The sequence below is a fragment of the Heterodontus francisci genome, unplaced genomic scaffold (assembly GCF_036365525.1).
Source record: "Heterodontus francisci isolate sHetFra1 unplaced genomic scaffold, sHetFra1.hap1 HAP1_SCAFFOLD_237, whole genome shotgun sequence".
NCBI classification, from domain to species: Eukaryota; Metazoa; Chordata; class Chondrichthyes; order Heterodontiformes; family Heterodontidae; genus Heterodontus; species Heterodontus francisci.
The window spans coordinates 2,189,833-2,206,390 of record NW_027141318.1 but is presented as its reverse complement, the minus strand read 5'-3'; the positions used below and the strand labels follow the sequence as shown (position 1 = coordinate 2,206,390).

The window sequence follows — 16,558 nt, the reverse complement described above, 5'->3', positions numbered from 1 at the left end:
ACATCTACAGATGGGACTCATGATTTTTGTAGGACTTCCTTCATTTCTCTTTAACACAGCTTCCAGTTATGAATAGTTGCTTATTGTGATCAGATTTGGCCAGTCTTGCGGGTAGGAATTGGTTCAATTCAATTTTAGTGGAAACTATTTTCCATCAACAGGGAATTAACACAGCTGTCGTAATCTGTTTGTTCAAGATTAAGAAAAAAAGTTAGAACAATTTTGCAACCACAGTATCCCCATGGAGATCCGGGAGGACATAAAGTTAATGCACTGGGAATGTGTCAGCTCAGAATTTATTTCAGGGATATTACATGCAGCACAAACAGACCGATCACTCCAAGCAGAAAATGCACCGACCAATGCAATGGGTGAGGAACATATTCTATGTGACCCTTGCAATAATTGGCGTTCCTGGTAAGTGTATATATCCAATGAAGGTTTGTAAATCTGTGAATGAGCTGGTTTCTACCATTACCATGGGAATAATAATATTACATGAGATCGAATGGTTACAGTTACAAAGACACACATTCAATAATATAATTGTATTAATTTCCTGAATTATCTGTGCAATTTTAATCTGTTGTCTCAACTGTTTCAAGCTCAAGGCACACTACGTTGTAAAGTTGTTGAATTATGTGGAATGTTGTATTCTGTAGAATCAGAGCTCAAACAGGAAAATCTCAGAGGGGAAGGATTACTGGAATTATCTGTTAATGTAGAATTATCCTTTGTGTGTGTGCACGAACTGGAGTGGAGCACTTGACCTCAGCGATCATGTATAACTGGGAGTCTTTGTCACTCTGGAACTGCACTGATTGTGTCTGACTAACTGGTGTGGACAACGTAACACTAGGGACTGTGTATTTCCTGGAGTATCTGTCATTGTATTCAATGCGGGTCCCCATCTTACTCTTTCTCTAAGTAGAGTTGTTGGCAGCACTATCAGGTGCTGATTAATTTCCTTCCCGAGCACGGTCCTGAGAAGCGTTTGGTCATGAGTGCACTGCAATAATAAATAATCCTCTTCAATATTACGAAAAATACTGATGACTATGACTTGTTAATAGACAAGTTACTGATCTTACAGCACATAAACTGGGCATTCGATGCAACGAGATCACGGCTGTCTTCCTGCTCTTCACGAGCCACTCTTCATTCCACCTCATCTATTCCTATTTGTATATCCTTCCAATCCTGTCTCCCTCATGTACTAACTTCGCTTCGTCATGTTTTTTCCCCCCATTGCAACTACTCCAAGAGGTCTCAATTCCACGTTCCCAGCAGTACAAGTAAATAGATCTCTCCTGAATTCCATCGTGCATTTATTGATGACCATTTTATTTTCAGGAAATGCAGAACTGGTCACCAGCAAAGATGAAAATATCAGGTCCACGTTATCCCTCTCTAAACCTTATATAATTTTAAAGGCCTCTTTTAGTTCAACACTCATCCTTCTCTTATCGACAGAATAGAGCCACAACATATCCCGATCACTTTCATCCCCCAGTTATGGTATTATTTTTGTGAAGAATACGTGCACCTGTTGATAACCCTGGATATTTTTATGACGTGTCGTCCAGAAGAGTACACATTATTTACATGTTCAATCACCACCTTTATAATACATTATTATGACACTTTTCTTTTAATGATATTCCTGTAGAAATGAAAGCCTGTGCTGTGATCACATTTGCATTGACTCAATAAACTCCCTTTTCAATCTAACTCATTTATACATCAGAGAGAGTGGTCCAAGACGTATGAGTGCCTCCTATCTGTGGGACTGGTTCGAATCGGGGAGGAATTTCTTCGACACCAGGGAGTGTTTCGAGTCCGGAATGGGTTCCTACACTGGCAGTGGTTGGAGTTCGGCTACAGTTCTCCAGTCTACCCATTCTTTGGCTCCTCATTACTATATTTAACTAGTTGACCAGCGTCCTGTGAGCGGGGTGCTGTACCTCCCCCCGTCCAGGATTTGTTAAATCTGGAAGTGCTGGTGTTGGAGGCAGGTTGAGGTCACGGACCCGATCCCAATCCACACGGTTTTCGTTCTAAAATCCTTCCTGCATGGGTTGAGAAGCGGAGAATGATTTTCCAGTAATTTACAGCCACTTCTCCCTTCTCTCCTTTCCAGTTAATTTGGTGTCAATTGTGATCCTGTCCAAGGGAAATTGCGGACTCTCCAGCTGCACCACCCGTTACCTGGTGGCCATGTCAACGGCGGATCTACTGGTCATTATCACTGAGATCATACTCCGGAGAATCAATAACTTTTATTTCCCATTTAATTTCCTGAAACTCACCTCTGTGTGTCGCCCTCTCTATGCCTTGATCCGTGCAGCCGTCGACTGTTCTGTTTGGTTCACCATCACTTTCACATTTGATCGATTTGTCGCCATTTGTTGCCAGAAGCTGAAATCAAAATATTGCACCAGGAAAACTGCGAGTGTGGTTCTGTCAACAACTGGCATCCTGCTCTGTCTGAAAAATATTCCCATCTACTTTAGATATGAACCTGGATGGGTAACAGACAATGTCGAATGGAGCTGTTCTAATAAGCCAAGCTATTTTACTGACCCTCGGTGGATTGGATGGAGAAGAGTTGAAAAAGTTTTAACACCATTATTGCCGTTCATTTTAATTCTGTTGCTGAATGCTCTGACGGTCAGACACATTTTAGTGACCAGTCGACTTCGCCAGAGACTGAGGGGTCAGAGCAAGAAAGATAATCACAGTGACTCTGAAATGGAGAGAAGAAGGAAGTCCATGATTTTACTCTTCAGCATATCTGGCAATTTCATATTTCTGTGGCTGGTGTATATTTTATATATCTTTGATGTTGGTTATTTCTTAGATGATGATTCTTTTTATATCTTTGAAAAGGTCGCATATATGCTACGGAATTTAAATTGCTGTACCAACACATTTATTTATGTGGCCACTCAGTCCGAGTTCAGAGAGCAGTTAAAGAGCGCTGTGAAATATCCAGTTACATCAATTATTAAATTAATTAATAAACAAAGCAATTGAGACCAGCTTAAAGATCCAGTGGTTAATGGAGAAGAGGTGACCGCTGGAGGTCCAGAAGAAAATGGCCTGTAGGAGTAAAGACAAACACTAGAGCTGTTAGTGACGGGAAGAGGGGGTCTAGAGCAAGAGGATGGGAAGTAAATTAACAGAAATCAAAAAAGATAACGAGCAGTGAGAAAAGGGAAAGAGATGAACTTCGTAAAGGGGTCAGGAGAAGAGTGACTGCTCTCCCTAAAGGAACTGATGTGAAAGAAGCTTGAACTGGATATGACACCTATCATTAAACAAGAACCATGTAGTTTAATATGTATGCTAACTGACTTGATCAATTAAATGTATCTGTAGAATAAAACATTTATGTTTAAAAACAACATTTTTTCCTGATATTCCACCAGACACATTTATTCTTAATTGCTTTGGCAACCTGGGAATGTTGAGGTGAATTGTTTTACGGTAGTTGACATTGTTGATAAGAAGATGAAACTGTGCTTGTCCGACTGCTTTGTATCTGCAAGGATGGAATATGTGTTCACACAATGAAATGTTAACTCTTGGAGCCTAGGAAATAAGAGATGGAGATGCATTTAGCGTACTGCACTCTAATTACAGAGGTGTGGTGACAACATATGAACATCACGTTAAATAAATGGAAGAGTTAATTCAAAGGATATCATAATAAGGAATCGGAAGCCCAAAAGATGGAAACTCAGAGTCTTTGCTGGTACAGTTAACAATGGTGTCTGTGGTGTGATTATTCTGAAACACAGTTCAACGTAATGTAAATTCAGAGACAGGAGAACAAAGGCATCGCCTGTGCTGGCAACATTCAAAGAATCCTGGTCTTGAAGGATAAGAAACTTCCACATTGCCTTGAGTGCTTTTATGTTCAGTATTTATATCATCTTGCTTAATGAATTATACTGGATTCATAAGTAGTCGTTATTTGTAACTTGTTAGGTCAGGCACAACTGAGGACCCCATTGAGGTAAATTGAAAATTCAGAACTGCGAATTTCTAAATAAAAGTTTTTAAGCATGAAAATCCCAAAATATGCAATGGTGCAACTTGGGGCCAGACGTTGAAAAAGGCTGAAACAAAATGACTGGTTGCGAAGTTGAGTGGAATCTTGCTCAGATTAGTCTGACCAACTTTTTTTCATTTAAGGAAGGGAATTCTTAAGTGGAACAACCAGACATTGATTCGAAAGACCTGTGAATCAGATGTCATTTGAATTACGAGGTAAAAGATTGGTGAAAAAAACATAGAACGAATATCAGCAGAAAAGAGGAATAATTTAGTATTTTAAGCTTCCAAGAACCATAGTATCATAGAAATATCAAATGTTTAAGGCACAGAAAGAGGCCACTTTGACCCATCGTGTCTGTGCCAGCCAGAAAAGGATCCACCTATTTCAATCCCACCTTCCAGCATTTGGTTCTTAGCCCTGCAGATTATGCTAGTTGAGGTACATATCCAGACTCTTTTTCAGTGAGTTGAGCGTCTCTGCCTCAAATACACTTTCAGGCAGTGAGGTCCAGAGCCCTATCACCCTCTGGGTGAAAAAAGTTTGTCCTCATCTCCCCTCTATTTCTCTAGCAATCAGTATAAAGCTATGCCCACACCCCACCACCCCCCCCCACCCCGTCTCTGACCTCTCTGCTAAGGTGAATAAATCCTTCACTTCCACTCTATCCAGGCTCCCCAAGATTTTGTACATTTCAATCAGATCTCCTCTCAGCCTTCTCTGTTCCAAAGAGACTAAACCCAGCCTATTCAATCTTTCCTCCAACCTGCATTGTTCCAGTTCTGGCAACATCCTCGTAAATCTGTTTTGCACCCTCTCCAGTGCAATTACATCCTTTCTGTAATAAGGTGACCAGAACTGCACACAATACTCAAGTTGTGGTCCAACCAATGATTTAGTCCGTTCCAGCATAACTTCCCTATTCTTATATTCTATACCACAGCTAATAAAGGTAAAGATTCCCTATGCCTTCTGAACCACCTTATCGACCTGTCCTGCTACCTTCAGGGATCTGTGGAAATTGACTCCAAGGTCCCTCACTTCCTCTACACTTCTCAGTATTTTCTCATTTATCGTGTACTCCTTTGCCTTGTTTGACCTCTCAAAATGCATCAGCTCGCATTTCTCTGTCTGAAATTCCATTTGTCACTTTTGTGCCCATCTGACCAGACCATCAATAACTTCCCGCAGCCTGCAGCTATCCTCCTTGTTATCTGCCAAACAGCTAATCTTCGTCTGGTCTGCAAACTTCTTGTCCATGCCCCCTACATTTACGTCCAAATCGTTAAGATATACTACAAAAAGCAGGGGACCCAGTACTGAGCTCCACGGAATACCACTGGTAACAGCCCTACAGTCATTAAGACACCCGTCAACAATTACCCATTGTTTCCTGCCACTAAGCCAATCTTGTATCCACCTTGCTGCATTTCTCTGAATCCCATGGGAATTTTTTTTTACCGGTCTGCCATGTGGGAACTTGTAAATAGCCTTGATAAATTCTGTGTTGACCACATCAGCTGCACTACCATCATCTATCTTCCTTGTTACTGCTTCAAAAATGTGATCATGTTGGTCAAATAAGATCTTCTCTTAACAGAACCATACTGACTATCCTTGATTAACCTGTGCCTATCTAAGTAACAGTTTATCCTATCTGTCTTAATAGATTCCAATAATTTGCCCACGACTGAGGTCAGGCTGACTGGCCTGTAATTATTCTGTCTATCTTTCACTCCTATTTTAATCAGAGGTACAACGTTAGCATTTCTCCAATCCTCAAGCACCGCACCCCTGTATCCAGTGAGGACCATGGTGCTGAGGACGCCGTGGATAGCATGTTTAGCGAGGTGGCCACACCGCAGGTAATGGCTGCACAGGCAGAAGAGTGATGGCCGTCCACCAGGAGGAGTAGTAGGCGCAGGCAGGTAGTGCAGGAGTCCTGTTGAAGAAAATCCAGATTGTGCCCAATTGTTGAGCAAATTCTCCGGACTCAGACGTTGGGAATCAAACCCTTTATAGCATGATATCATGGGGGAGCACACCTAACCTCAATGCGGTCCAGCGCTACTCCCGCCAACTACAAATCGCCGTGGACTTATATAGTATAAAAGAAGCAGAGCTAGCAGTTTCACAATTAAGCAGAAACCACAGGACAACCACAAGACCACCTGCAGCTCTGTGCCCTTTGCAATGTCCGAGGTCAGTAGAGCGTTAGTTCGAGCAGAACAAGCTATTGTTCCCTATTTAACGTACACACTCCAGGTACTATATTTGGCCGTTACTTCTGGCTAGGTTGCACAAACATGATAAAAGCGGAAGAGTCAGTAACGAACACTCTGCTTTCACTTCCCCAAAATCCATCATGAGCTCTGTCCCTTCCTAAGCCAGATGATTGTGGTCAGTTGCTCTGTCTACATTTCCTGACCATTGGTTAGGTTAGCTACAAGCTGCGTCCTGTTTTTCTATTTCTACAAAGTTAAGTAATAATTAGCAAAGCTCAGAAAATTCTCCAACAATCCCTCCTTTTATCATACCATGATAACACAATATCATCGTATGTGGAGGGGAGAGGTATTTAAAGTAGTCATTGAAGCATAATATCTTTCCTGCCATTGAGCTGTACCAGCTGCAAGGCCAAGCCAGCAATACATGATTGATTATTCTCAGCTTAAATGTCCCCATAAAATTCTGTTCTTAAAATTCTAAAATTCTGTTCTCACAGTCCCCTCTTGACTCTTCTACAACCATTTTAAAAATCCTTCCCTTGATCCCACCTGGGTGCCTTTAATGGTCTCTATTTGTCTAGAAACAGCCTTCAACACCCAGAGGGGTCGCACTCAATACGTCGCCTGCTTATATCACAAGGGGGCAGCGGGAACTCTGTAAAGGCATAAGTTTTGCAGGGGCTTCAACAAATTGTTTGCAACATAAAAGGTGGTACACTTGCACAATTACAAATTCATTTAAACATCACTGTTACATAACCGATTGTATAAACATAATACAGTTTCATAAAGTACATTGGTCATTCATTTGCTCACTTTAAGTACATATGAGAAGGTTATCCAATTACCCTTTTATGGCATAACTAATTGTCCCTCCTTTTACAGAGCAAGCTCGAACACTGATTGCTTTTCGGGTAGCTGTCCAACCTGTGTTCATAAATCCTCTTGCATTGCCTAATCAATTTCTTAAGTTGCCAAATTAAGTACGTCACATCTAACACCATGATACCCAAAACCACTGTCAGGACATGGGAGATAATTCTAAACCAGGGGTGTATCTGCACGTTTGACCCCCAGTTCCATAAGTCCTCCTGCCAGGTAGAATCATTTATCTTGTCAATCTCATCTTGTAGCATCTTCGACTGTTGTTCCAGCTTGCAATGGCTTCCAGCTGCTGTCTCTCTTTACCCAAGCGTGTGAGCAATGGCTGAATAGTATATTCATATTCTCGGAGGTAATTTGTCAATTCCTCCTTAATACTTTCTGTCACAGTTATCGTTTCTGTCTTTTGCTCATGTATCTGTACCAACTCCATCTTCCCCACTCGGGTTGGTAATTGTGGGTTGAACCAAAACATACTGTTGTTCACCGGACAAGTCTGTTTATGTCCATACTGGTACTCCCTCGCTGTGGTGGTTAAGCAATATCTGCCCTTTCCCATATAGGCCACATGGGTTTTTCCTGACAATGCTTTCCTAGTCTTCATGGTGCAATTTACAGTGGTATTAAATCCACATTTTGATTCTGCCGTTTTATATATAGGATGAGGACATATGATGACCTGGTTTTCCAGACTACACTCAGACAATGGACAATGTTGTTCCAATTACCTCTTTTCCAATTTCCACAACATATGGTAAAATATCATTGTATTTTATGTAATCTTTTCCCCTTATCACTCCTATATTTTCTACTTCATGTAATTGTATCCCTAACTTATCTCTCAGAATTACAGGTATTCCCAACACTACTCCAATACTCATAGATCCTGTATTTACACATTCCTGACCTTTCCATACCTTAAGTTTTCTGAGTTGGCACCTGATAATTTTAACATTTGTGTGACTAGCTAAGTCCTCCAACTGGGTGTAATTTATCCAAACTGGTACCCGTCCTGCATCAATTTGCCTCCAATTTTCCTTCGTTTGTTCTAACATCCACGGACCATATGTACTACAAACACTTTCATTATTTGAAATGTCGTGGACCTCCTTTACCTTTTCTATGATATCATTAATAGTATGAGCATGACCTTCCCGTACTCTCACCAGTCCTGTCACCGTTTTTGACAGATCCTGTCCTACTTTAGCTACACCACTTCTGTGCCTTTTGTTCCTTTTTAAAAAAAAATATCCTTTACTAGCTGACTGAGAGTTCTAACCTTCTGGTCCACATTTTCCAAATCTACAGTATTGACAATTGAAGTTCCTGTATTAAGGACTGTGGCTGCGTCATTCACTAAACTGCGTTTATGGCTCTTTCCCTTTATTATTTTCTCATTACCAAATTCCTGTCTCAACAATTGTTACAGTAATACCTTGTACAACTCTCGGGTCTTCTCAGGGCACCAGTCAGGTAGCTGGATATCTGAGAAAATCAATATTACCGGTAACAACTCAAGCTTTACATTATCATATACAATTTTATTAGGTTTTATTATCACAAGACTATTTTCTAGTCCTGTAGTCAAGAACGGGCAAGGGAGACCAGTCACTTTTGGCTGTTGGGTCGTAACCTTACTCGTCGGTAATTAGAATGTGGGATTAACCGTGGGGGTTGGTGCTTCTTATCTGTTTAATCTCATAACCAGAAATAGGAACAGTCCCTTTTTTTTAGAGCTTTAATATCTTGCGCTAGGGGAGTTCGAGGATTGTCAGCACTCACTTTTGCTCTGTCTCATGCTTTCCCTGTGTTATTACTGTTCCCAAATAAGAAACCTTTTCCTTCATTATCGGTGCCATTTTCAGCCTAACTTTCACTCTAACCTTCTTGAAAGAAGGTGGAATATCGATGGATTATTATAAAATCCCTGGGAGAGACACGTCCAGATGCACTGTTGTCCCTTGAACGTAAATGCAAATTTATATTGACTCTTGTGCCAACTGTATGGACCAGAACCCATTGCTAATGTCCAACACAGTAAACCACTGATTTGTTATTTTCTAAAACTTTGAATGTCCTCTTAAATATCAGATAAATTTCCGTTTTAGTGCTTTAAATAACCACTCATATCAGTTAAATTTTGTTTATTGATTCCAATTTCTTATGCCCAGACTTGGTTGTACTTTTTGTACGTTAAGGACAGAAATGTTTGCAACTATCTTCCCTTCTCAAGCATTTTGTCTCATTGATAAAGATGCTATGATATTTGATGTCTGCAATTCAGTTTTAAATTCTCTAAGCTGCTGGATCTCTTGTTGTGACATCAGCCTTGGAACCTGCCGTCACCTGCTTAAAAAGAATCCATTGTGGCTCTGCCCCTGAGCCCAATGGGTTAATTTGTCCAATTCTATCTGTCAACTTAGAAATGTAAAATTTAACAATGTCCAATATGTATAAATTTGACTCTCAGCTTTGCAAAAAGTCGCAGCGGGTTAAGTTCCTTGTTTGTCTCCAAGGGGGCAGAGCAAAACATTCTCAGCTACGTCACTTTACGAAACCTTTCTTTTCTGATCGAAAAGAACTATCTATTTTAAACCTTTTCAATCCTTTTGGTATCCTTAGGGTTTAAAAACAACAAAATCATGTGTAACATTTTTCAACTTCAAAGGAACTCATCTCCATCAGGAAAGACAGCATTTTAGATTAAACTCCAATTGTTTCCAAACTTTTTGTATCTCTTGTCAGAGGTTCCTAATCCAAGGAATTTTACGACAAAGATGATTCCAATTCCAATTCATTGCAATAATATTTAAAAATCAAAACTGCTGATGTTATCTGAGTGAGTCCCCTGTTCGGAACTTAAGACTTCTCCAAAACTCGACATGCTAAACTTGGAAGTTCATTGTGGTTGCAAATGACATTTCCAGTTCTTCAACTTAAACAGGTCAATTAACCTTAACAGTATTAATTCAATACAGACTTATTAACTTATAATACTTATTAACTACACACAGAACAGAATAGCACGTGCTTATTTTAAAATATAGGTAAATTACATCACTTTCTTGCTCTTTCTTCAGGCACCTTTTCAAATGACTGTAATAAAACCAAAAACTAAAGAAAAGGTTATTTAACATTCTTACAACAAAAGACTTAACACTAGGTCCTTACACAAACTTAAATCTTTTTAAACGGACAGAATCTTTCCTATACCTCCTTTTCTATCCTTTCTTTCCCTTAAAACAAGATAACAGTCAGTAAAACATGTCTTCAAATTTAGACTGTAAAATAAAACAATAGCAGCGTTTCCAATTAAAACAATGTACCAAACCCCAAATTAGATTTCTGCCAGACATCTTCAGACCTTCAAGGCTGAAGCTTATCCCTCAGAAAATTGTTCATTGCCTTTTCACAGTTGCAAAACCAACTAAAAATAAAACTTTAACTTAAAATATAATTCAATTTTATATCCCATTCCTGGGTGCACAATCTTAAATCGAAATGAACACACTCAACAATCACTTTTCACACTCATTCAATTCCAAACAACTTAATAGACTCATGCTTTGAACATTAAAGCCAGTCAACAAAGAGTTAATGACAGTCAGTTCTACAGAATACAAGCTGTGCTTCCCAGATATTCAATTCATTCGCGGAAGCTTCAGACATTCTCACAGTCGAATCAAAGACACAGTTATTTGTTTTACTCCAAAACATACCTATCTTTAAAACACATATTTACCGTGGTGCTTCTGCGTCTCCTTCGAGGGGCAAACGGACGTGGGTTGCCTTTCTTCAGAGGACATGGTTTACTTGTCCCAGGGGCAACCCTTCCTTCTTGGAATCCGTTGAGTCCACTCTTACTTCTAATTTCTCAAAACCTTCTAAATTTACGAGTTCTTTTCTATGAATCAAGTAGCATTAAAACACAGGAAAACAAACAAGACACAACGAAACGAATAGACACAAGGATACGAACAGGCGCAGTTAATGTTAAATTCTCAAGGTCAGCTAACTGGCACACCCCTGTCTCTCAGGCCAATGCTCTTTCGTTCTCCTTCCATCCCACAACCTCTCTCTCTGGGGCCAGATTCCGGCTCGTGTACTCAGGAGCAACGATCACGTGCCTGTCGGGTCAATTTGGTAGTTTAGTTACAGCCCCAGTCGTTCACCGTCCCAGACGGTTGTTCTAACTCCTTTTGTCCCACAGCCTCTTTACTCCACCCGGTGGAGGAACCGCTCGTGCAAACTCAAATTAGGATCACCAAATTCCCGGAATTTGGTACGACTATACCGAATTCGCCACATTTTACTGGGTTTTCTACTTATCTCCTTTTCAACTTCCCTTCGCGGAATTTTAGATCTTTTCTGATCAGGTTTCAGCCAATTCTTCCTTGACCCCTTTAGTCCCCCTCTCCCAGTTATCTGGCCTTCATGTGGGGCCCAGTCGCCCTCTTAATTCCGGCAAAGGCTGGGTGATTGAGGCACCAGGGTCGCAGAAAAGTTGACTTACCCCTGATCCTGTCGATTAGTTTTTTTACTAGGTTCTTTTGTATCCCGTGAACTCAGGGATCCTGCCGACTACGCCAAACTGTTGAAGAAAATCCAGATTGTGCCCAATTGTTGAACACATTCTCCGGACTCAGACGTTGAGAACAAACTTTTTATTGCATGATATCATGGGGGAGCACACCTTACCTAAATGCAGTCCAGTGCTACTCCCGCCAACTACAAATCGCCGTGGACTTATATAGTATAAAAGAAGCAGAGCTAGCAGTTTCACAATTAAGCATAAACCACAGGACAACCACAAGACCACCTGCAGCTCTGTGCCCTTTGCAATGTCCGAGGTCAGTAGAGCGTTATTTCGAGCATAACAAGCTATTGTTCGCTATTTAACGTACACACTCCAGGTACTATATTTGGCCGTTACTTCTGGCTAGGTTGCACAAACATGATAAAAGCGGAAGAGTCAGTAACGAACACTCTGTTTTCACTTCCCCAAAATCCATCATGAGCTCTGTCCCTTCCTATGCCAGATGATTGTGGTCAGTTGCTCTGTCTACATTTCCTGATCATTGGTTCGGTTAGCTACAAGCAGCGTCCTGTTTCTCTATTTTTACAAAGTTAAGAAATAATTAGCAAAGCTCAGAAAATTCTCCAACAGTGCCCAACTGAAAGGAGAAATGGGGTCTCAGTGAAGGTGGCATTTTGAATGACAGGACCTCTGACAGTGCAGCGCCCCTTCAGTACTGCATTGGAATATCAGTCTAGATGCAGTTCAAGTCCTTGGATATGGATTTGAACTCACGACCGACTGACACAGAGATGTTCTCCCTAATGATTGTGGGAGTAGCACATACATTTCATACATAAAGAAAATACTAGATGGTTCCATCTGAACTTGCATAGTCTCTGCATAGTCAAGGAACTGTGGTTCGAATGTACTTGAAGGGGAAAGATGTCCAATTTTGCAGCTGTATCTAGACAGTCACACGTTTGGAAATTGATAGGATATTTTTGCTTACCATTTTTTAAATGAGAGAGTGCAGCGAGGATTTACATGGGTTGTTTTGGTCTTTGTACCTCCGTAGTGCCAAGAAGTAAATGATCTGTTGGAGAATATACTGAGGGATAGGATCTATTCCCATTTGGAAGATTATGGGCTTATCAGTGATAGGCAACATGGTTTTGTGCAGGGAAGGTCATATATTACCAAATTAATAGAATTCGTTGAGGAAGTGACAAAGTTGATTGATGAGGGAAGGGCTGTAGATGTCATATCCATGGACTTCAGTAAGGCGTTTGATAAGGTTCCCCATGGTAGGTTGATGGAGAAAGTGAAGTCGCATGGGGTCCAAGGTGTACCAGCTAGATGGATAAAGAACTGGCTGGGCAACAGGAGACAGAGAGTAGCAGTGGAAGGGAGTTACTCAAAATGGAGATGTGTGACCAGTGGTGTTCCACAGGGATCCGTGCTGGGACCACTGTTGTTTGTGATGTACATAAATGATTTGGAAGAACGTATAGGTGGTCTGATTAGCAAGTTTGCAGACGACACTAAGATTGGTGGAGTAGCAGATAGTGAAGGGGACTGTCAGAGAATACAGCAGAATATAAATAGATTGGAGAGTGGGCAGAGAAATTTCAGATGGAGTTCAATCAGGGCAAATGCGAAGTGATGCATTTTGGAAGATCCAATTCAAGAGTGAACTATACAATAAATGGAAAAGTCCTGGGTAAAATTGATGTACAGGGAGATTTGGGTGTTCAGGTCCATTGTTCCCTGAAGGTTGCAACGCAGGTCAGCAGAGTGGTCAAGAAGGCATACGGCATGCTTTCCTTCATCGGACGGGGTATTGAGTACAAGAAGTGGCAGGTCATGTTACAGTTGTATAGGACTTTGGTTCGGCCACATTTGGAATACTGCGTACAGTTTTGGTCGCCACATTACCAAAAGGAAGTAGATGATTTGGAGCGGGTGCAGAGGAGGTTCACCAGGATGTTGCCCGGTATGGAGGGCTCTAGCTATGAAGAGAGGTTGAGTAGATTAGGATTATTTTCATTAGAAAGACGGAGGTTGAGAGCGGACCTTATTGAGTGGTACAAAATCATGAGAGGTATAGACAGGGTGGATAGCAAGAAGTTTTTTTCCCAGAGTGGGGGATTCAATTACAAGGGGTCACGGGTTCAAAGTGAGAGTGTAAAAGTTTAGGTGGATATGCGTGGAAAGTTCTTTACGCAGAGGGTGGTGGGTGCCTGGAACACGTTGCCAGCGGAGGTGGTAGACGCGGGCACGATAGCGTCTTTTAAGATGTATCTAGACAGATACATGAATGGGCAGGAAGCAAAGAGATACAGACCCTTAGAAAGTAGTCGACAGGTTTAGATAGAGTGTCTGGATCGGCGCAGGCTTGGAGGGCCGAAGGGCCTGTTCCTGTGCTGTAATTTCCTTTGTTCTTTGTTCTTTGTATAACCTTATAGCTCAATTCCCTCATCCGAGGAGCCATTCTGGGTACTCTGCTGTGCACTTTCTCCAGGATATTCGCATCGTGCGTGTGTATGTTTGTGTGGGAGGTCCTGTGATGTTCTGTGTTTCTCAGGCTCTACGCTGTGGTGTGTGTCTGTGTATGTTTGTGCATGTGTGTGTGTATATGAGAGCTTGGTTTTTGCGCTCTATGTGTTTTTGTCAGGATCTGTGTTGTGCGTGCGTGTGAGCGTGTGTCTGTGACAGGGCTTGGGTTATGGTGTGTGTGTGTGTGTGTGTGTATCAGTGCCTGTGTTGTGCTGTATGTGTGCGTCTGTGTGTCTGTCTGTGTGCGTGCCTGTCTTTGTCAGGTCTTGGCTTGTGGCTTCTGTTTGTGTTTACGTGTCATGGCCTGCGAGGTTCTCTGTGTGTTTTTGTGCTGTGTGCACGTTTGTGTGTGCCTGTACCTGTCTCTGGACCTGTGTTTTCCTGTGTGTGTGTGTGTGTGTGTGTGCGTGTGTGCGTGTGTTTGTGTCAAGCTCTGGTTTGTGCTCTGTGTGTGGCTGTTTCCGTGTGTGTTTATATGTGCCAGGCCCTGGTTTGTGCTCAGTCCGTGTGTCCGTGCTTGATTATGCCACAGGACATGGATTCTTGTCTGTGCACGTGTGTTGTATTTTTCTGTGTGCGTGTGTATGTTTGTTTGTCAGAACCTGCGTTTTGAAGCATGTATGTTTGTATATGTCTGTCTCAGGGCCTGGGTTGTGCACAGCGTGTGCATACGGACCCCAGAGTTGCAGAAGCTTTTAGTTGAGACAGCCATCAAGATTGGTGCAGGTTTGGAGGGCCGAATGGCCTTTTCCTGTGCTGTACTGTTCTTTGTTCCGTGTGTGTTTGTCTGTGTATCAGGGTCCCTGTTGTGCTTTGAGTGTTTGTGTTTGTATGTGTGTCAGAGCCCGGGTTGTGCAATATGTGTGTGTGTGCATGGTTGTGTGTGTGCAACAGGGCATTGGTTGTGCTCGGTGTATTTGTGTGTGTTTGTGTGTGTCAGGCTCAGCGTTGTGGTGTGTGCATGTGTGTGATATGGTGTGGGTTGAGCTGTGTGTGTGTGTGTGAAACTCTGCGTTGTACTGTTTATGTGTGTGTGTGTGTGTGTGTGTGTGTGTGTGTGTGTGTGTGTGTGTGTGTGTGTGTGTGTGTGTGAGAGTCTGCGTGTCTGTGTGTGTCAGGGCCTTGGTGGTGCAGCTTGCGTGTGTGTGCGCGCGCGTCTCAGGGCCTATGTTGTACTATGTGTATCTGTGTCTGCATCTCTGTGTGTCAGAGCCTGGGTTGTGCTTTGTGTGTGTGCACGTGCATGTCTCAGTGCGTGAGTTCTGCTCTGTGTATGTAGGTTCTGTGTTTGGCTGTGCGTGCGTATTTGTGTTTGTCAGAACCTGGGTTGTGCAGTGTGCATGTTCATATATGTGTTTGTCAGGACCTGTGTGTCTATCAGTCATAGGGCCTGGGTTGTGCTGTGTGTGTGTGATGCTCTGGCACGTGAATTAATTATTTTAATATTTTAACCCTATTTGTTATACTCTCTCAAAATTCGATAATAGCTTCCTGACAGATTAATTTCTTAAGGAAACAAATTATTGATCTGCTGTGTTCCTTGCTGGAAAACGGAATAGTTCGATGCTTCACTGCAAAACTGAATTCCTATTGTCAAATTCATCAGGCACTGGAAGTCTCCAAGTGAACTTTGACTGTATTGTATCAGATGACTGTTCATCAGAAGAATAATCTGCAAAACTTTATAGTTATTTCAATTTTTGGGGTAGCTAACTAAACACCAAAATATTGTACTTTGTGTTTATGTATGGGAATGCAGGAGTTAGATTCTCTAAATAAGTTATAAAGTATTTCGATCTTGGTTTATCCTGGTGGTGTTTCAGGTTTTTTTTTAAATTAGTAGTTAATTTGTTTACCTCATTCAGGGATAAATAGATGATTTAATTTGGTGGCTGCTTTCTTTGATTTCGGAAAGATATATATGATGTGACCTATGGAATTACAGGGCTGAATTGACAGTGCGTTGCTCCCACCTGTATCAGAAACATATATTTTGACTGGGAGCTTTGTCTTGAGCGGTCATAACATAATATATTAATTGCTGCCCTGTTAAAATGGAAAGAATCCAATGTATAATTGGGTTATAAAGAATTCAGGCTGCAGTTTGCCCATCTCCATTCCAACAAGTCCCGCCCCGCTCTTTCAGCATAGCGACAGGGCCAGCCCAGGTCTGAACCATCGGTACCGGCCGGTTACCGCGCTGTCACCATAGCGACCGGCACTGACACCGCACTGTAAACGTAGAGACAGGCCCCGACCTGCTCTGTCACAATAAAGAAAGGACCCGCCCTGCTCGGTCACGAGAACGACTTG

At 41.8% G+C, this 16,558-nt stretch overlaps 1 protein-coding gene across 1 annotated transcript; it reads left to right on the top strand.

The window, feature by feature from the left end:
• The first annotated feature begins 350 nt into the window (after positions 1-350).
• Positions 351-3,036, top strand: LOC137362778 (probable G-protein coupled receptor 139). The gene is made up of 2 exons (XM_068027022.1): positions 351-417; positions 2,141-3,036. Exons 1-2 carry the CDS (start codon positions 351-353, stop codon positions 3,034-3,036), a joined length of 963 nt encoding a protein of 320 aa, XP_067883123.1.
• Positions 3,037-16,558: the final 13,522 nt, after the last annotated feature.

What these genes read in the sequence shown, in the direction of transcription:
- LOC137362778 (XM_068027022.1), top strand. Translation starts at nt 351, where the DNA reads ATGCACCGACCAATGCAATGGGTGAGGAACATATTCTATGTGACCCTT. An exon ending in TGCAATAATTGGCGTTCCTG is followed by an intron (nt 418 to 2,140) that starts GTAAGTGTATAT and finishes TCTCCTTTCCAG; the next exon opens with TTAATTTGGTGTCAATTGTG.